The following is a 19,008-nucleotide window of genomic DNA, read 5'->3' as shown; positions in this document are numbered from 1 at the left end:
CCTTAACAGGGAAGATAAGTCCATCCACACAATTAATCCAACTTAATGGATATAAAAAGCTTGAATAGTCCAAAAATGGGTCATTTAACACCATACTTGGGGGAAGGGGAGATGCAAGGACAAAGACCAGTGAAGCAGACTAATAAAACCCCAGACCTGGGGAGCTAACAGATGCAGGATCAGATTCCAAGGCCATCACTTACAAATGTGGCTCTTTAGGCAAGTTTTATAGCCCATTCTAAGCCTGTTTTTCTCAAGTCTAAAAATGAAGATGATGAAAGTGTCGGCATCGTTGGGTGGTTGTGAGGATTCAACAAAGTAGGGCATGAAAAGTCCTTAAGCATATGCCTGGCCCATAATATCCACTCAGAGAGATGGTTGCTCATTATTAGCCAATAACCAGAATTTAACAAGTTGTCAGACTGTTAATATGTAAATGGTAAAACTGACACTGTGAATGTATTTATATATGCCTTGCCTTATCTCAGAAAGTACTGTAACAGTAAGTGAGAAAGAAAAAGTAAAAACAAAGAGAGCCAGAAATAAGGCTAATGCCCATCCTGCAAATCTGCATCTTTACTAGAGATTGGCCACAAGCTCTGCTCGAGGCTCTCGTAGCCAGTGCTGGTAGGACAGTCTGCTGGTTACACAATTATCAGTGTTCAACGCCCTTGACAAATACTTATCAAGTGCCTGCCACATGCCAGGTGCTGGTCTATGTGTTGGTGACTTAGCAGTGAAGAGAACAGACACAGTTCTCGCCCCATAGTGATTATATTTTAGTGGGGAGAAACAGACAGTAAACATGGTAAATAAGACTGTAGCATCTTAAAAGAGGATACAGGCAATGGAAAGATAAAGAGGATAGGGGAAATGGAGAGTTTGCAGCTTTAAATAAAGTGGTTAGAGTAAATCCCTCTAGATGGGAAAGTGACATTTGAGTAAAGATGTATAAGGGACTAAGAGAGCAGGTTATGTGTATATTTTGATGAAGGGTATTCCAGCAGAGAAAATGACCAGTGCAAAGGCCCTGAGGTAGGTGCAGGTCTGAGTGCTCAATGAATAACAAGGAGGCCAGTGTGGCTGGAGCAGAATAAGCAACAGAGAGAACAATAGGAGATGAGGCCAGAAAGGTGGCCAGGAGCCTGATTATGTAAGGCCTTGTTAGGAGGTCATTGGAGAGTTTTGAGCAAAAGACTGATGTGCTCTTACTTGGGTTTTTAAATGATCCCTATTGCTGCCCTGCTGGGAATAGACTCCAAGGAGGCAAGTTTGGAAGGAGGGAGATCAGTGAGGAATTTATTTCAGTAAACCAAGCAAGAGGTGATGAGAAGTGATTATTCTCTACAATAGATTGGATAGATTTTGAAGATAAGAAACAACGGTATTGCCTGATTGATTAGATGTGGAGTGTAAGAGAAAGAGAGGAGTCAAGGATGAGCTTAAGGTTTGGAGCCTGAACAACTAAAGGACAGAGTGAGTGGAGCAGGCACGGACAAGGGGGTCAGGAGTTAAGTTTTAGCCATGTCAAGTTTGAGGTGTCTGTGAGACATCCAAGTTGGCAGTTGGATTGATGAGTTCAGAGTTTGGCGAAGATGACTAGGTTGGAAATATGAAGTTGGGAGTTGTCAGCATAAATTTAGTATTTACAGCCGTAAGTCTAGGATAAAGAACAGAAGAGGTGCAAGACTGAGCTTGGAGTCCCCTCAGTGTTGAGACAGAAACAGATCAATTTCTATGTAACTGAGACTCAGCCCAAACTCTCCACAGGGCCCTTTTAGATCAAGGGTGGGCAAACTGTAGCTCCTGAGCCAAATCTGACCCACTATCTGTTATTATAAATAGAGTTTTATTGGAACACAGCCAAGCTCATTTGTTGACAGACTGTCAACTGCTTTTGCTCTGCCATGGCAGAGTCGAGTGGTTGTAACAGACAGCATATGGCCCACAAAGCCTGAAATATTTACTATCTGGCCTTTTACAGAAAAAGTTTGCCGACCTCTGTTCTAGATGAACATGGGGTAACAGTTCAGTAGGGCAGACCCTAGATCCAGAAAGGGATCTCACCAGTCTAATGGTGCTGTCTGTCTTCTGTGTATGGCACTGGCCTCATGGGGCCCAGACTTGGAATTGTCTTCTGGAAATGGTGCTAGACTTTAAATTGCTCTTCACATACTCATTTGCCTTACCTCCTTTTAACCTTCCTCCTTTTAGTTATTTACAAGGCCTTTAGACAGAATTAGAGGAGTATTTATCAAAATAAAACCAGCGAGAGCTGCCCTGATGGCCTAGCAGTTAAAGTTTGGCACACTCTACTTTGGTGGCCCGGGTTCAGTTGCCAGGTGTGCAACCACACCACTCGTCTGTCAGTAGCCGTGCTGTGGTGGCAGCTCACACAGAAGAACCAGAAGAACTTACAACTATACACAACTATGTACTGGGGCTTTGTGGGGGTTGGGGGAAGGAAGAAAAAAGAAGGAAGACTGGCAACAGATGTTAGCTTAGGGCGAATCTTCCCCTGAAAAAAAAGAAAGCCAGTGAACCTGTGACCTTGGCCTCATTGACCCCAAGCTGAGAATTTCAAAACCCAATTCCAGCCCATGGTGTTTTTACCCAGATTAACCTGAAGTTAACATGAAGATTTCATCTGCAGAAACACCATGTAGGGATTACATGTACTTTCCTAATATGAGTAAATTTTATAGCTACTGAGTCCATTTGCAGGGAAAGAAGAGGAAATCGCATAGATGAAAGCAAAGCTGTCCTATTTCCCTCAGTGCTCAGTCATATTTTGGAATCCTTTGGGGTTCATAACAAGAAAAGGGTAATACTTGCAGGAGCATATTCTCTTATTCTGGTAGTCTGTCCCCGGAAGTTGGTTCCATAATGGAATGAGTCATGTAGAGCACATTTGGGTCTTACACTGAAAAGTCATAAATCATCAATTAAAATTACTCGGAAGTACTTTCAGTTATTTCCTCCTTTTCATCCTCATCTCTGCATCTTCATCTCCATTTTAGTAACTCATCTCTAGCCTAGTAACTATTATTTAAAGATATATCTAAAACCTAAGAATTGATGAAATGCTCAAACTCTTTCTCCCATGATTTCTCCATCCTTCAGTGTCATCTTCCTCTCTTCCCTGTTGCCCTGACTTGGAAGTCAGGAGCAGTGATTTATTGTGGTGTTCGACTGCCCTGGCAATTTCCTACCTTCTTCTCCATTCAGAGCAGAGTTCATCAAAGCTGCAATTTACTGAGTCCATTTACAAAAGCTGAACGCTGATAATAAATAGTTTTAGTGATCTGAAAGCCTGAGATGGGGCCCTGTGAGACCTGCAGAGGAAAACCTTTACAAATGTACCAAGCTGTCTTATTAGAGCTGACTCTCCATATTATGCTTTATAAATGTTCAGTTGAAACAGTATCAAATGACAGGAGATTTGAGGCCATTTAAGTCTAAAATATGTATTAATGAAGTACTAGAATACCCTGTTAGATGGCCAGACCCTTTTATGTAACTTTTTTACTTTCCTCATGCATAAATAGAAGCAGTTTGCACGAGGAAGACTTGAGTTTGTATCCCTATTCTACACTTAATCTTTGTGTGCTGTTTCCCCACCTGTAAGATGGAATGATGATGTTCTCAAAAGTTGGGGGTTTTGTGGGGTAGACGGGGAGGGGATGTTAACTGAGCTAAAATTGCATAATACGCTACCCAGCAGATACTTACCAAGCATTAGTGCTTTCCCCACCTGAGAACAGGGCACCATGACTGCAAGCAGCCTGGAGCAAGTCCAGAGTCAAGGTTGAAGCCGATAATGTGTGAGCTTTGACTACAGTGGAACATGGGCATATGTAGTGTTTAGCCTAAGGAAAGGAGAGAATATTATCAAAGCAAATTCAGTAATAACTTGCATTCCAGTCCAATGCTTAGAGAGCACTTGCACTCACACTGTCTCCTGTGGGAGTCACAGCAGTTCCCCAGGAAAGATTCTTATTCCATTCTACAGATGAGGAAACTGAGATTAGATGAGCTACAGGAAGTGCCAGTCATGGGCAGCGCCTACACTGAACCCCTGGTCTTCGGAGTTCGAGATCTATGTTATAATCAATATTTTCAACACTGCTTGGAGGGCTGGGCTCTGGATCTACCTGTCCAGCTTCAACTAGAACAACTTTTACTTTACTAAACTCAAATGCTAGGGGGCTACATAAAATTTCACATGAGAAAAAATCTCTGCTCTTAAAAAAAAAAGATTTAAAAACCATTGCACTCTGTCGTAATATCTTTACAGCACAGTGCATCTAAAACTAAATTACACTATATTAGCCTGAGACAAGATGCAAATAATCCTTAATTTATCCCATCATTATCCCAGTCTCTGTGGGCTAGCATCTGGGATGATGCGTTGTTCCCATTTGTAAGTGATAGATTCAAAAGCAGAATGTGGTCCTGTGGTTTGCCCAGAGTACAGTGTTTGCTGTGGAATAGTAATTGTGTGGTTGGCCAGTATTCCTCTTTGGTCAGATCACAAATGCAATCTAGGAGTTTACCTGCTATAGAGAGGAAAATGTGACCAAAGACTTGCTGCCTCTGCAAAGCTGAGTGAATTTTGCATAAATTTATATCTGTGGCTTTGTAAAACAAGAGAAGAAATTTCTCAAGACACTTTGGTCTAGAAAAACATCACTGAAGGGGCTGGTGCTTTTGTGGGTATTCTGTAAATGTGAGAGAATCTATACCGTTATTATAACAGATAACCTTGTCCACTGATGCTTAGTAAATGGTTCTCTAAAGCACAACCTTGGGAGATATTGGGATGTTCATGAGAAGATGCAGCTTGCACTCTCCTGCCCCATCTACCCATAATGCCCTTTCAACTAGCACTGTTCTCAAGGCATGCTGTGGAATACGTGTTTACGCTTTCACAGGGAACTCAAGGAGAAGATTCAGCCAGAAATCTTGGAGCTGATCAAACAGCAGCGTCTGAACCGCCTCGTGGAAGGGACCTGCTTTAGGAAACTCAACTGCCGGAGGAGGCAAGGTATGGTGTCTGGGACGACTCCACACTTGACTAGGGTGAACAGTGGTTGGCTGCATGGGAAATCACAAGGGCAAGGGTGTTGGTTTAAGGGTAGGCCACACAGCGTTGTACGCAGGACAGGAATAGTAGTACTGGTAAGTTCTGATTCCCCAGCATACCTGGGGAGAATCAAAGTCCAGAATTACCAGAAGACCCTTCGGACTGAAGAGTCATTCTGAGCCAGTTAGTGCCACAGGTCTGCTAGTAGTGGTTCAACAACAGCTAACGTGTATTGAGAGTTTACCATGTGTCAGGCTCTCACTTTTCTTATGTTAACGCATTTCATCCTCACGGTAACCCTGTGAAGTAGCTACTGTGATTACACCTACTTTACAGATAAGGAAACTAAGGCACTGAGGCATTGAGCAACTTGCCCAAAGTCACAGAAGAGCAATGATTCATACTCCAGCAGCGCTATGGCCCTTACTTTTAATGACTCACTATACTGTCAGGTGAGCGGGCACCCACTGTTGGATTTGATCTTGGAGCATTCAGCATGGATGGCCCTTTTTCTCAAGTCTCTGTACTGATCGTCTTCCAGGTCAGAATTATTTTATTTGGAGATAGAAGTAACAGTGAACCAAGTGAGATAGAATTAGTTTTCAAACTCTTGTTAGACCGATTTCTGAATTGTCTCTATAAATTTTAATCCCAAAATATCAAGCCAAGATGGATACTGTTAGACTAGTTCCGATAGGTGGAAAGCTTTTGCAGCTGTTTCTTAGTCGGGGAGGTAAAGCCTCTTGATTGCTTTCTTGCTCTCTTGAAATGCTGCTGATTGCAAAGTCAAAGTACTCATGTAATACTGTCCTAGAAACAATCAGAAAATAAAACTGAAATATAAGGTTTGGAGATAGGTGAAGAGATTGAGAACAGCCAGGAACAAGCGTAAGCATTAGTAACTTCACCGAGAACATCAGTTATGGCCCAGGAGAAAGTCTGGCAGATATTTTTGAAACCTGATGGTTGCCCTGCTCAGACACAGAGTCTACTCGCTAATGACAAACAACGTTTCATGTGTGTGCTGAGCCCATCACACTAGCCGTTTAGCTTAACAGCTTTGTGCTGAATATTGAGTAAATTCAAAGTACTTCAAATGTTGCCGTTAAAAATCCTATTAAGGAATTTCCAAAGGCAGAGCTCCCTTGAGGAATGAAAATGCAGGTAGTTCCCAGAGGAGGTGAAGCCATGGCAGTGAGCTTCAAGCTGGGCCTCAGGAGAGGAGGATGGGCAGAATAATAAAGGACTGAGTTACAGCTGGGGCGGAGAAAGGCTCACATTAGGACGAGCAGAGGAAGAGAACTCATCTCTCCCATTCAGCCGTTGAAGGACAAGTTCATTCTCTCCTTCCTCTTGCACTCCTTCCCTTGGACATCATCAGAGCAAATGCTGTTCCAAGAAGACAGTGCATCACAGTGGTGAGGACAAGAGTCCTGGAGGCAGATGAAGTAGGGCAATCCTGCCTCTCCGTCGAGCTGTGCGACCTTGGGTAGTTCCCCATCCGAAATGAGGATGACAATGCCTGTCTCCTCAAGTCATCATGAGGAAGAAAGGCGATCATGAATGTAGCTGTTAGAAAGCAACAACCAAGGGTAGCCACTATTATTCTGGAAGATCGTGCAGGAAAAGAACAATGAACTGGGCATAAGTAGGTGTGGTTCTGGGCTTCTCAACTCTTTAAGTAACCACCTGGGTGTCTTTAGGCAGGACATGTGATCTCTCAGGGTCACAGTTTCCCATCTATGAAGTAGGAGAACAGGACTAGATGATTCATTAACTCATTTAGCCAGATAGTCCATTGTATGCTCTGAGCTCAGGATATATTGCCCCCATAAGGTGATTTATAACGTTTTTATTTACTGGACATTGGGCAAATGGCACAGAAGAGGGGGAGGGAGGGGGTAGCAAATAGACATATTCCAGCAAATGCCTCTACTGATGCCCAGCTAGAACCCTTCTCAACCTAATCCAAAGAACTTGATTTAACCTTCCAGCCTACTTCACCATGAGACTTCCCTTTCTAGGCTGAAATGGGTAGATTCTGCTAGAATAATCCTGTTTTTAGATGTAAAAATTACAGTTTTTTTGGCTAAGGAAGCATTAGTCCCTTATTGGCAAATTTTTCCAGTTTTCTAAAGATGAATTACTTAGTGATCAAAAAATTACATCTAGATTATAAATTTATTATTTATATCCCTAGGGATCATGACCATCTGTGTTTAATATAAAATCATCCGAGTGCAGAAAGGAAGGCTTTTTGGTGTTTGGTAAATGGATTTAAAATCTGGTGTGCTTAAAAATAGGGATTCAAAGCAGTTGTTGCTAATGCCATGGAGTCGATTTCGACTCCTAGTGACCCTCTGTACAGCATAATGGAGCCCTGCCCAGTCTTTTGTGCACCATCCTCTCATCTTCCAGTGATATATCAGACAATACTCTGCTACTATTCATGGCTTTTCATGGCCGATTTTTTTGGAAGTGAGTGGCCAATTTTTTTAGAACTCGGTGGCCAGGTCCTTCATCCTAGTCTTTCTTAGTCTGGAAGCTCTGCTGAAACCTGTCCACCATGGGTGACCCTGCTGGTATTTGAAATACCAGTGGCATAGCTTTCAGCAACACACGTCCGCCACAGTATGACAACCTACAGACGGGTGGTATGGTTCCCTGACTGGGAAACAAACCTGGGCCTTGGTAGTGAGAGCACTGAATCTTAACCATCAGACCACCAGGACTGGCTGTTCAAAGCAGACTGTGCTGAAATTGGTTTGCTATCATCCCATCAAAACATTCCGTTTAGATTTACATAGGTTAATGAAGACATGACATAAAATCACTTTAATCCCTTCGAGAAAGGTGCACTTCCACATGAGATCTCAAACAGGAACAGCCATGTGCCATCACAGGTTAAAGAGCAAGCACACCCACAAAAGAGCCTTGGCCACACTCCGTTTAAGCTTGTCCAACAGCGAGTTGGACACAGATGAGTGGATTTAAGTATGAACTTTATAGGGGAAACTACGAAAAGGCTTCCCATCCTACAGAACTGGAAATTGGAGGAGCAGACATGAGTCCTTTACCACGCCACATTGGGCCAGAGCATGCCACGTTGGGCCGCATGGCCCCTGAGTTGATACGTGCCTATCATTTACCGGCTTCATTTGCAACGCTGCTACTTGGTTAGTCTGATGTAGATGTTTACAAGTCTGCATTTCCGGCAATTCTGACCACAGTAGAAATGGGAGGCAGTAAATCATGCAAGACATATCAAGCTGCGTTCAAGTCCCTACCTCCCTACCTGCTAGCTGGGTAGCCTTGGGAAACCTACTAGATCTCTCTGTGCTTCTGTTTCCTCATCTGTCAAATGGGGTTGATGTCAATTCCTACATCAAATAGTTGTAAGGGTCAAATAAAATCATGCATCTGTAGCGCTTAGTAGAATGCTTGGTACATTGTCAACATTCATTAATGATACTTAGTATTAATTTTAGCTTGTAGTTCCTCAGAATGTAGGTTTTTAAACACAGCCGGTAAAGTGGCAGTGGATGTCACATACCTGCTTCACTCTGTTCCACACCCACCACAGAAAATGTAAGCTCTTGTTCACAATCCTTCACAATGGGATTGCCTTGCTTCTGTGTTCCTTGGGATTCTGCAGAAGAAAGTTAAGATGAAATCCCAGACGTTGTCTATGTTAGGGCCATTATTTGCTTTATAAGAGTCTGCAGGCTCAGGAACTACCCCCTATTTTCCATATATTTCAGAGATTAGGGTCTTTCAGAATCTTGCATTGAATAGTCTTAATAAGAGCCTGGGGCTACACATTGGGGTGTCATTTCAAGAAATGATAGTGTGAAACTTTTACTTGCGTTGAAGACATTGTCCATTTTGTTCACTAGCATCCCTTCTCTAAGCACCAACATGACAAACTTAATTTGGAACTTGATAGTGGGCAAAATGTGTTTCCCCAAGGAATTGGCATGCTTCCCGCTGCTGCCAAGGGCGATGTACCTCACGTCGCTCTTGTAGCTCACTCAGAAGACCTAGAGCCAAATGGTATGTTCAAGCACAATAACCAGATGAACACTTTAGGGAGCAGGTTGTTTCTTCCTCTATCCTTGATAGAAATTCTCTTTTAATATTTCATTAAACCTTATCATAACTCAGTTTTACAAGACAGGAGGTATAAATAAATTCATATTTTCAAAGGAAGAAAAGCCAATTCATTTTCAGGAAAAAAGCACTTTCCGATAGATCAAAATAATAATAGTAACCATTGTTCTCAAAGGGTGGAGGGACCAGTAGTGTGGACAAGAGGGTTTACCATTGACTGGAAGAACAGGAAGATGCTAATATTTATTGAGAACCGCCTCTGTGAAAGGTGCATAATGGACGTTTTGTATGTGTTTTACTCATATCATTATTAGCATTACTTAACAAATGACAAACAGGGATCCCTAAGGTTTTTATAATTTGGCCAAGACTCCATTGCTGAAGTTCAGGGCCAGGTATGTATGTAACTCAAGTCTGTGTGATTCCAAAGCATCAGTTTGGCCAATCCCTGGGGCTAAAAAGGAGGCTCTGGTGTCATCTTCTGCTGTAAAAGGAGACAGCAGTCTCCAGGGAGGCAGAATTCTGAATCAAAACATGTCTCTTATTCTGAAGAAAGTCCAGTGAAGTGAGGAGGATTTGAAAGGCAGAATGACCTTCGTCTGTGTCTATAGTTGCTGTTGTCCTTTACTGAATCATCAGAGAAATCTTGTGTCTCATCACCCGGAAGATGACATTTCCCTTTAAAAACATCGCTGGGGTTCCTCATGTTTCTGACTTGGAAAGGTTTGACCCTTGGCAGGAAGTGGACCTTCTCCTGAACACACTGAAGATTTTGCACATTTTAACTTAACCTAGGAAAGATGTGAAATTCTAAGGGAAGTGCCCTAAGAATTTACTTTAGTAAAGGCCACCTGCCTCCCAAACAAAGAACTCTCAGGGTCCCCTGGGCCAGCAGCCAGCTGCCAACTGTGGGCTTTGCACCAAAGACAACGATGTCTCCCTGAGTCCATGGCAGAGTCTATCAGGACTCGGGTCGTGCTGTGCCCTGTACCTTACTGAACCGACCAGCATTTCACACTCCGCAATGGTAACTATTATTCAGCTTGCTCGTCTTCCCTGAAGACCTGCTGGCCAGCCCCAAACTTGTCTCAAGCCTGGATGATAAAGACAGACAATGAGCTGCACTGTTTGATATAGCTACCTATGGCTATTTAAGTTAATTAAAATTAAATAAAAATTAAAATTTCTTGCCTTACTGTTGGATAAAGCAGATACAGGGTATTTCCATCATTGCAGAAAGTTCTATCGAACATTACTGCAAGAATTACAGTTGTCAGTAGTTATTAGCTCCATAATGATCTGTGTGACATTGGGAATAGCTTTAATCAACACTGGAGACCTTCTTACTGGGCTTGTGAGTTTTGAAATCAACTTTCCCTCTGATTCTTCACATACACACACACACACGGACGAGAAAGAGTCAAGTGCAAAACTGTCTCCATATTTTCAATTTTTTAGTTTGGGGAATGAAGAGATGGCTATTTATGTACTAACATTTGTGTTTGACTGGAAGACCTTTATATTCACTCCTGTTTTCTCTTTAAATGCTAGTAAACAATCTTTGATAATGTTCTCACTATTTCCTGCTAATTGCTTTTAGTGACACAATCCACTCATTCATTGCCCAGAGGGATGGAGGAACTAGCAACATCATGCTGGGTTTTGAAAAGAAAATACACATTTTTCTTACCATAAAAGAAACTGCTCATCAAGCTGCTTCTGGTGGCTGACACTGAAACTGTCTCACCCAACAAGTCGGTGTGCTGTGCTGCTCAGGACTGCTGGCTCTGCTCTCCTTTATAGCAGCTCTGCCTTCAAGACAGACATACACAGCTAAGATGCCTGTAAACCTTCCCAGAGCTGACGACTCCAGCCTTTATCCCGAGGAAGATACTGGCTGAGTATCCACCCATTTGCTTATGAGTCAAAACAAACTTCCCAAGCCTTTTCCAATATTTTGTCATCCATCCAAGACTTCTTATTTGATAGGGAGAAAAGGAACAAATCATTTACATCAATGATGCGCAGATCTTTTTGCTCGCTACCATTTTAGCGGTAGACAGAGAAAGAGGAACTTACATAGGATAGCCAGAAGTAGGAGGAAAACCAGAGATGGGTGGTTTCATCAAAGTCAAAAGAATTTAAGCCTCTGGAAGGAGGAAATTCTGTCAGCTATACACCAGATATTGTTATGGCAGGGGTCCAGTAGCCTTTTGAGTTTCTTTTAAGCAAACATCGACTGCAACTTTGCAGGAAAGATGGTTGCTTTGCTTCCTGGACTCCTGATAAATAGCCACAGTTCTCTAAAGGTTTCTGAATGTAAGAATATATTACACAAAAGACATCCCCTATTCCTATTTTTACCCATTGTGCAGGCAGAGTTGCTGAGTCCCTGTTCGTACTGCCCAGACCTGGGAAACGAGTGTTTCCACCATCTTTCTTTTAGCTGCCCTCGAGAACTGAGGGGCTACTTCTCCTTGAGCTTCTTGGCTTTGTCTCTCGTGTCTGCCTTTCCTCCTAGTGCTTTTTTGCTACACCAGTAGAGCGCTGTGTGCACTGTAGGCACTCTGCAAATACCCAGCGGATAAATAAACTTACCCTGAAAGTATATGCAGCAAAGTTTTTTGGAAGTCTTACAAATAAATATAAGTTGTACATTTTACTCCACAATATATGTTTGTACCACTTGAGTTTCCTAATGCTCCCCCAGGTATATTGATGATGATTGATCTTCTCTGATTGCACCATATTGACCTTTTGGCTTCAGATTACCACCGCTAACCCCTAGAGCTTACCCCGACTTGAGAAGTGAGGAATTCCTAGAAAGGACAGGCTAAGACCTTTCTGAAAATAAGACCAGCGTGTCCAAGTGGCACAGCTGACTGACTTCCTTTCTGGCTTTCTGTCACCCTTCAGTTGCTCACTTAGCCAAAAATCCCAACTCAGAGGTAGCAGGGAAGGAAGGCTTTTCAGCAAATTTCTCTAGCTGGCTTTGTGGTCATCACAGGCCGTTTAGACGAGGTGAAATGTCCTTTTGGGGAGAAGAAGCCTCTGCAGGCTGTCGTGCCGGGCCCCCAAGACCACTGGTGATGTTCATGGCCAGAGCATGGCCTGTGCCTTTGGAATTCACAATTTCTATTGTGGATTACAAGTCAAATTCCCAAATGTGTTCTCCTCATGGAAAACTGATACTTACTCATTTGCCTAATTGAAATGGCTGCGAATTATTCAGGGGCTAACTTTATTTTCTCCCTTTGAAATGCTCTCCTAGAAAAATGACCTGTGTTGGGTGTATATATAGAACATAATTTTGAAAATCTAGCAATTCCACATTTTCCTAGCCATCAAATAATTTTTCTTTCCTCTTAAATTTTTCTACCAGAGTTCAATTCTTTCAAATATATGGATGGCCATATTCTGACTACATTCAGGAATTCTCAATCCCTACTTACAGAGAAGGAAGATAGGAATCATAGAGGCATTTTGCTTCTGTGAATCAAGTTTGAGCATTTTCTTTGTTCATTTCTAGACTTTCTTTTAAAAGAATTGCAGTTAAAACATAGTTTTGCAGTGAAAGCAATTTTAGATGGAAAAATACTTTTCTTAAAATATTATGGAGAGCTTTTTTGTCAGAGTGGTTTCAAAACAATTTGCATTTGTAGACGATGGCTACCCTCAGAGAGCCCTGGCTTCTCCACCCTGCCAGGGCTGATGAGTATCCTGGATCCCTCTTCTTCCATCAGTAATTGTTCACAATACACCCAGCAGGGCAAGTTGCTAACCTAGGGTCTGTGGCAGATAACGGGGAATACTAAGGTGCTTAACGTGGGTGCCATCAGTAATCAAAGATGATGCTGGGGCAGCTAAAATGATGGGGAGATTCCTGTTAGCTGCAGTAATCAAAGAGGGCTTCCTGGAGGAGGCAGCATCTAAGCACAGCCTTGAGAGCTACCCAAAGATTGTTGTCACAATTTCCTTATCTATAAAAAGTGCTCTTTGCCTCCTTCTCCCTACCTCACAGACTTATTCATAAATTTTTATTACATTTGGAGGACAGAGGAGGTCAAGTTGAGGGAATTATTTATAAGAAGGATCCTAATGCACTGATCATGTCTATTTAGACAGCTGAACTCTAGGAATTAGAGAGGAGATGATTGTGAATATCCTCATTCTTTGGATAAATCCCTGAATTATTTAGATTCTTTCCCCATGAATTCCACCTCTTGTGTATATCACTAATGTCCTAACAATTCATTCATTGATTAGTTTGTGTGTATTAGCCTCAGGAGTGGCACACAAGATATAGCACACAACTGTCTCAACAGTCTTAAAAGCTCAGAGAGGAAAGTAGAAGCAGAAAAGTTCCAAGAAAGCTAATTTTTCTGCCTCCCTCACTGCTTTTGTCAAGCCTAAGTGGATAAGGAATAATTCCCATAGTTCTTATAGATACAGATAAAATAACCCTCTGGAAACCACCACCTCAGACAACCTGTTGCCATTTTAAATGAAGGGAGAGCCCAATGGTTACCAAATGTATACCAAACAAGACAGGCACTAACTAAATATCAAAGTCCCAAGGGGACTTACTGCCGGGGCTCTGGAAATCATTCCTTCCTGGACACTTAAAATCAAATGAATTGCTTATTCCTCCAGGTAAGACTATTAGGAAATAAGGATGTTGATATTTTTGGAAACCAGAATCACTTACCTTGTAAATTTGTGTTTTTTTCCTCAGACAAGTTTTGGTATTGTCGGCTTTCACCAAACCACAAGGTCCTGCACTATGGAGACTTGGAAGAAAGTCCTCAGGGAGAAGTGCCCCATGATTCCTTGCAGGACAAACGTAAGTGGCTCTCCTGTGTAGGAACCCTGAATTTGGGTTGTTTGTTTAGTTTCCTGGTCACAAAATAGGGTGCAGAAAAACTATCAACCTAAATAAACCCATTGGACATGTGTCATCTTATTGTAAGTGCTGGCCTGAGCATTCTCCTCAACCATAAGACCTTGACAGATTTGGGGTCTGGGACTGACGGGGGAGGGAGTAAAAGGAATGCTCACGTCTCTTTCCTGAAAGCTGTAAACTGGGGTTCAGACATGCGTATTTGCATTACTCATCCAGGTGCTATTTCAAGGAGAAAGAGACAATTTAAACCCGATTCTGTCAATTGTCTTTTGCTGATGACCCAAAATAATTCCACATGAATTGTGTGCTTTTGATCTCTACCACATTTATTCATTATAGTTTAGCATGCCCCGTAATGATAATGCAGAGTTAATGGCAGATCCAAGCATGGCGAACTTACTCCAGAGAAGTAACTCAGACACTGAGAAAATTTATGATCAATTACATTCTGTGGTTGCTAAGTATTCCCTGAAATAAATACTATTTATATTTATTTGCTATTTCTGTACAATGTCTGTTTTAATGTGTATATTTTGAAGAGTCAGTAATAGCCTAGATTGTTTTATCCCAAACCAGGTTCCAGGTTTTTTAGACAGTATTGAGTGTCCAAATTAAGCATTGTATTATAGAAACATTAAAATACACAAGAGTGATGAATTAATTTGGAAAAGAAATGAGATGAAATGAACAGAGACTCAGAGGATATCCCAGGTAGAGAAATTAAAGAATGAGAAAACAAGTAAAGATACTTTTAAATAACCTTTAAAAGTCACATTGACTCTGCAGTGAGTCATATAAGCGTGTCTCAGACAGAATCCTTACCCCCAAGTCCTAGCGCCTTCCCTCTTGTCACCCTGGGGCCCGTGGAAGTCAGATCTGGACTGCCTTCCTTGCAGCTCATGGCCATCAAACACAAAAATAGACCCTGAATGGGAAATCCTGACACATTCAGTCTCTGTGCTGACATATCAGACAGACAGCCTGGAATGGTCTCTCTTCCTCCAGCTTAAAAATGGGACATAGTCTTTGTAGTGTCATTTAGGTCAGAAAGTGCTCTCATTTCCTTTCATAAGGAGCACTGCCTCCCCAGCCCACATTATTGACACTGTTAATGGGAAGAGAAGGAAATCTGAAACCCACTGCTGCGGAGTCTGGGGCAGTGTCTACACATCCCTGCTGGGAGAGGCGGGGGGATGCATCCCAGTCCTCTGCCTGTAATGAGGACCCTCCCGTCAGGTCTCAGAAAGCCTTCCCCATCCCACCGTGGACAAGCTAGACCAGTGGTTTTCAGAGTATGGTCCTCGGAGCATCAGAGCAGCATCACCTGGGAACTTACTAGAAACGCAGATTCTCAGACCTCACTCCCAGACCTGCTGAATCAGAAACTCTGGGGATGGGGCAGCAATGTGTCTTCACAGGCCCTGCAGACAGTTCTGATGCAAACTCAAAGTGAAGACTGCTGCCTAGATATTGCCCCATACCCTTCACAGTGATCCCCAAATTGGCTATCACCAATAAGTACGAATTTAAAAAACAACAAAAGTGAGTTGATAGTGGGTTGCCAACTTTTAAGTTTGGCAAACAAGGCTACTAGAAATAAAATATAGCTAAAATTTAACATCACATCCTTTCATTAAATAAAAGGGTTCTTGGGGCCAGCCCAGTGGCATAGTGGTTAAGTTTGTGCACTCCACTTGGGCAGCCCGGGTTTCACAGGTTCAGATCCCAGGCATGGACCTAGCACTGTTCATCAAGCCATGCTGTGGAGGCATCCCACATGAAATAAAGATCGGCACAGGTGCTAGCACAGTGACAATCTTCCTCAAACAAAAAGAGGAAAAAGAGCAAGATTGGTGACACATTAGCTCAGGGCCAATCTTTCTCACACACACACACAAAAAAGACTCTAGATCATAAAAAAGAAAAAAAAGTAGGAAAGACCTAATCTTAGAATAAGGGACTGTCCCTTCTACTAAATTAAATTAGTTTAATGAAAAACTCACACCGGTGCTTTCATTTCCCTCTATTTGCCAACTGGCGAAAACTCCCTCATGAACTAGGAACCGTCCAAAGCCCAGCAGTCTGGAATGACTGCTCTACAGTGATGAAATGAAGAGTGAGAGGTCACTGTGGGTCAGGGCGGCCAGAAGCTCTGTACGAAGTCTCCCACAGCCTCGTTCTTGACCTGACCAAGAAATAGGGAAAGTGGTCTGGACAGAGGAAGCAAACATACCTTGATTCATTCCTTCTCTGCATGGCCCAGTGGATCGGCTGTCCTATTCACTGGACATATCATTTATAGGGATATAATCCACTTCTTAACCCACAGATAGGCATTTGATTGGCACTGATTGCAGGTTTCATACGCAAGACTCTCAGTGTGCTGGTCCTATTGCTTAGGAAATCAGTAGCCCTGCTCCTAGAGAAGGTCAAGGTGTGGACGGCACCTGAGCCATGCATAAGGGCAGTTCCTGGGCTTGCCCGAAAGCTGATGCCCCCCAGCTCTGCAAGGCCCACACCTGCAGGAGCCCAGGCTGAAAATAATGAGCTAGAAACCAGAGTGTGATGCCAGGGAGAGCCGGCTTCCCAGGGTGATTGCAGAAGATCACGGTCAGAGCTGCAGACCACCAAACAGCTTTTGGTAGTGGCCACGGAGTGATGCTGGTTCTGGGAATGGGTTGCGGCAGCCCCTTCTGACACTGGCTTCAAAACTCTTGTCTGCCCCTTTCCTCTGCAGCCTTTGAAATCCAGTAATTCGGAGTTTGAAAGAGCTGCTCCATTTATCCATTGCAAGATAAACCAAGAATCCATACTCGTGCAGGTGTGTGCATGTGGGAGGGTGTGTGTGTGTGTGTGTTGGTGAGATTATATCTGTATACACATGTGTACCAGCGAGGGGATGTATTCATATAATGAAGTAAAATGAGGCCATTATGTGCATGAGATGAGAAGGCCCCAGCCTAGGAAACTAAAGTTTGCTGGTTCAGGCCTGCAGGCCTCCTGCCACCTGGTTTGCATTTCATTCCAATTTTGCATTCTGACTGGAGCAAAGTAGCCCGTCCTCTTGGAGCTCTTAAAAGTCAGAAACCTCATTCCACAAGAAAAATGAGATGTTCCTTTAATTAATTTCAAGTGCCATTGCCCTTACCATGTACGATTGCCCTCTCTTGGGACCAAGAGGAAAATTGTCTTCCTCCCCTTGAGTTAATCAGTGGTGAATGTTGAGATATTGATGAATCAAATAGTGTAATTGAATCCTCTTAATACAGAGAGTGTGAGTGAAGATTGAGGGCCTCTCCTTATCTGTCTTCATCCCTAAATGTTTAGGAAATATCTCCTCTCATATTCTTTTTGTTTGGCAGGAAACATGGCCCTTGAAAATTCACATCTCCTTACATCGTCTCTCACCCCACGTGTAAACTTGGTTTACAGGTTCTCATCACCCCCACTAAACACAGACTCCATTGCTTTCCAGCCATGCCCCGGGCCCAGAAGTACCTCCCTTTGAAAGAATCTAGGCCAGCAGTCCTCACTCTCACATCAAAAGGGCTGGGGAGGAGAAGGCTCACCCCCTTACACAGGCCATTAAGCCTATTACAGTAGATGAGAGGAGCAGCTGAGACAGCAAAACAAAGCGGGCGATTTGGGTCATTGAAGCACACTGAATAATTCAGGTCCCTCAATCTACAGAGAGAATCAACTTTGATTATTGATAACAAGAATCATTGCAAATAACATTTATTGAGTGCTAACTGTATGCCAGGCATTGTGCTAAGAGCATCATATAAATTATACTCTCAACAACCTGAGGAGGTAGATATCATTGCCCTTGTTTTACAGGTAAGGAAACTGAGGTACATAAAAGTTAAGTAACTTGTTCAAGGTCACATGGCTAGCAAATAGTAGAACAAAGATCTGAATGCAACTATCCAGCTCTGGGGCCCTGATTTTTACCCACTGCTCTGTGCTGCCTGGATTAAAAGCCAACAGTGATCTTGGTCCAGCGTTAGGAGTTAATTCTCAGAGCAACTCTATGAGATAGATGATGTTATAGTTCCACATTGCAGGCGAGGAAGCTTAGGCTCCAAGAATGTAAGCCCAAAGTGGTATAGCCTGTAGGTGGATCTAGACTTCGTTCTGTGATTCCAAAGCCACAGCCCTTCCCACCACCCCGTGCTGCCAAGTTAGAGACCAGATTCTTCACTGAACTACAGTGGGATCAGCCTGTCCCTCCTCTGTACCTCTGCCCACATGAGCTCCTACATGGAGCTGTGCATACAACAAGTGCTCCTGGCTTACTAGCTACTTCCCATCGTGATGTCTGCCTCAACTTGACTCCCAGTGGTGGAAGCTAAAACAATTTTTATCATGGTGGCCACATTTACTTTTTCAATGGTATTTTTGTTTTAAATCACGATTAAAGTTCCTTCCACAGGTATTAGCAATCAGAGTTTCCTGAACATATCTGAAGTGATAACCACATCTGGGGCTGTGTTTAGCATGATTTGGAGTGCTGATACCTTCCAAACATAGGGAGAAATCATGACCTAACAAGGGACACAGAGTGGAAGAAAAAGCAGTAGTCCCAGCTCTGTCTCCCACTAGCCATGTGACATTGCATAACTTATTTCCTCTCTTTAGGCCTCAGTCTTCCCATCTGTAAAATGGGAATGTTGAATTAGATTGTCTCAATCCAGCTCAAACTGAAAAAAGTACTGAAAGAAATGAGGCCATGCCCCAAGGAGTTCGAGTGGACATAGGGCGCCAGTAGTGACCCTCCTGGTTCTCATATTCTCTGGGCCCCGCTTTTTTATGCTGCCCCCACAAAAAGGGCCTGATGGAAATACTAGCCTGGTTTTGAAGTAATCCATAATTCTCTGCTGCCTCCTTAGAGGTAGATTCAAGGGAC

The 19,008-nt window shown here is 42.9% G+C and overlaps 1 protein-coding gene across 24 annotated transcripts in view; it reads left to right on the top strand.

The window, feature by feature from the left end:
- Window positions 1-19,008, top strand: part of ELMO1 (engulfment and cell motility 1) — a 523,453-nt gene that overhangs the window by 483,164 nt on the left and 21,281 nt on the right. For all 24 annotated transcript variants that reach the window (XM_023639526.2, XM_023639522.2, XM_070264858.1 and 21 more), the window contains 2 exons: window positions 4,935-5,047; window positions 13,932-14,039. In XM_023639526.2, coding sequence (XP_023495294.1) covers window positions 4,935-5,047; window positions 13,932-14,039 — 221 coding nt within the window. The remainder of the gene's footprint in view (window positions 1-4,934; window positions 5,048-13,931; window positions 14,040-19,008) is intronic.

The sequence above is a fragment of the Equus caballus genome, chromosome 4 (assembly GCF_041296265.1).
Source record: "Equus caballus isolate H_3958 breed thoroughbred chromosome 4, TB-T2T, whole genome shotgun sequence".
Taxonomy (NCBI): Eukaryota; Metazoa; Chordata; class Mammalia; order Perissodactyla; family Equidae; genus Equus; species Equus caballus.
Note: the sequence above shows the minus strand (reverse complement) of the source record. Positions and strands in the feature narration are given on the sequence as shown.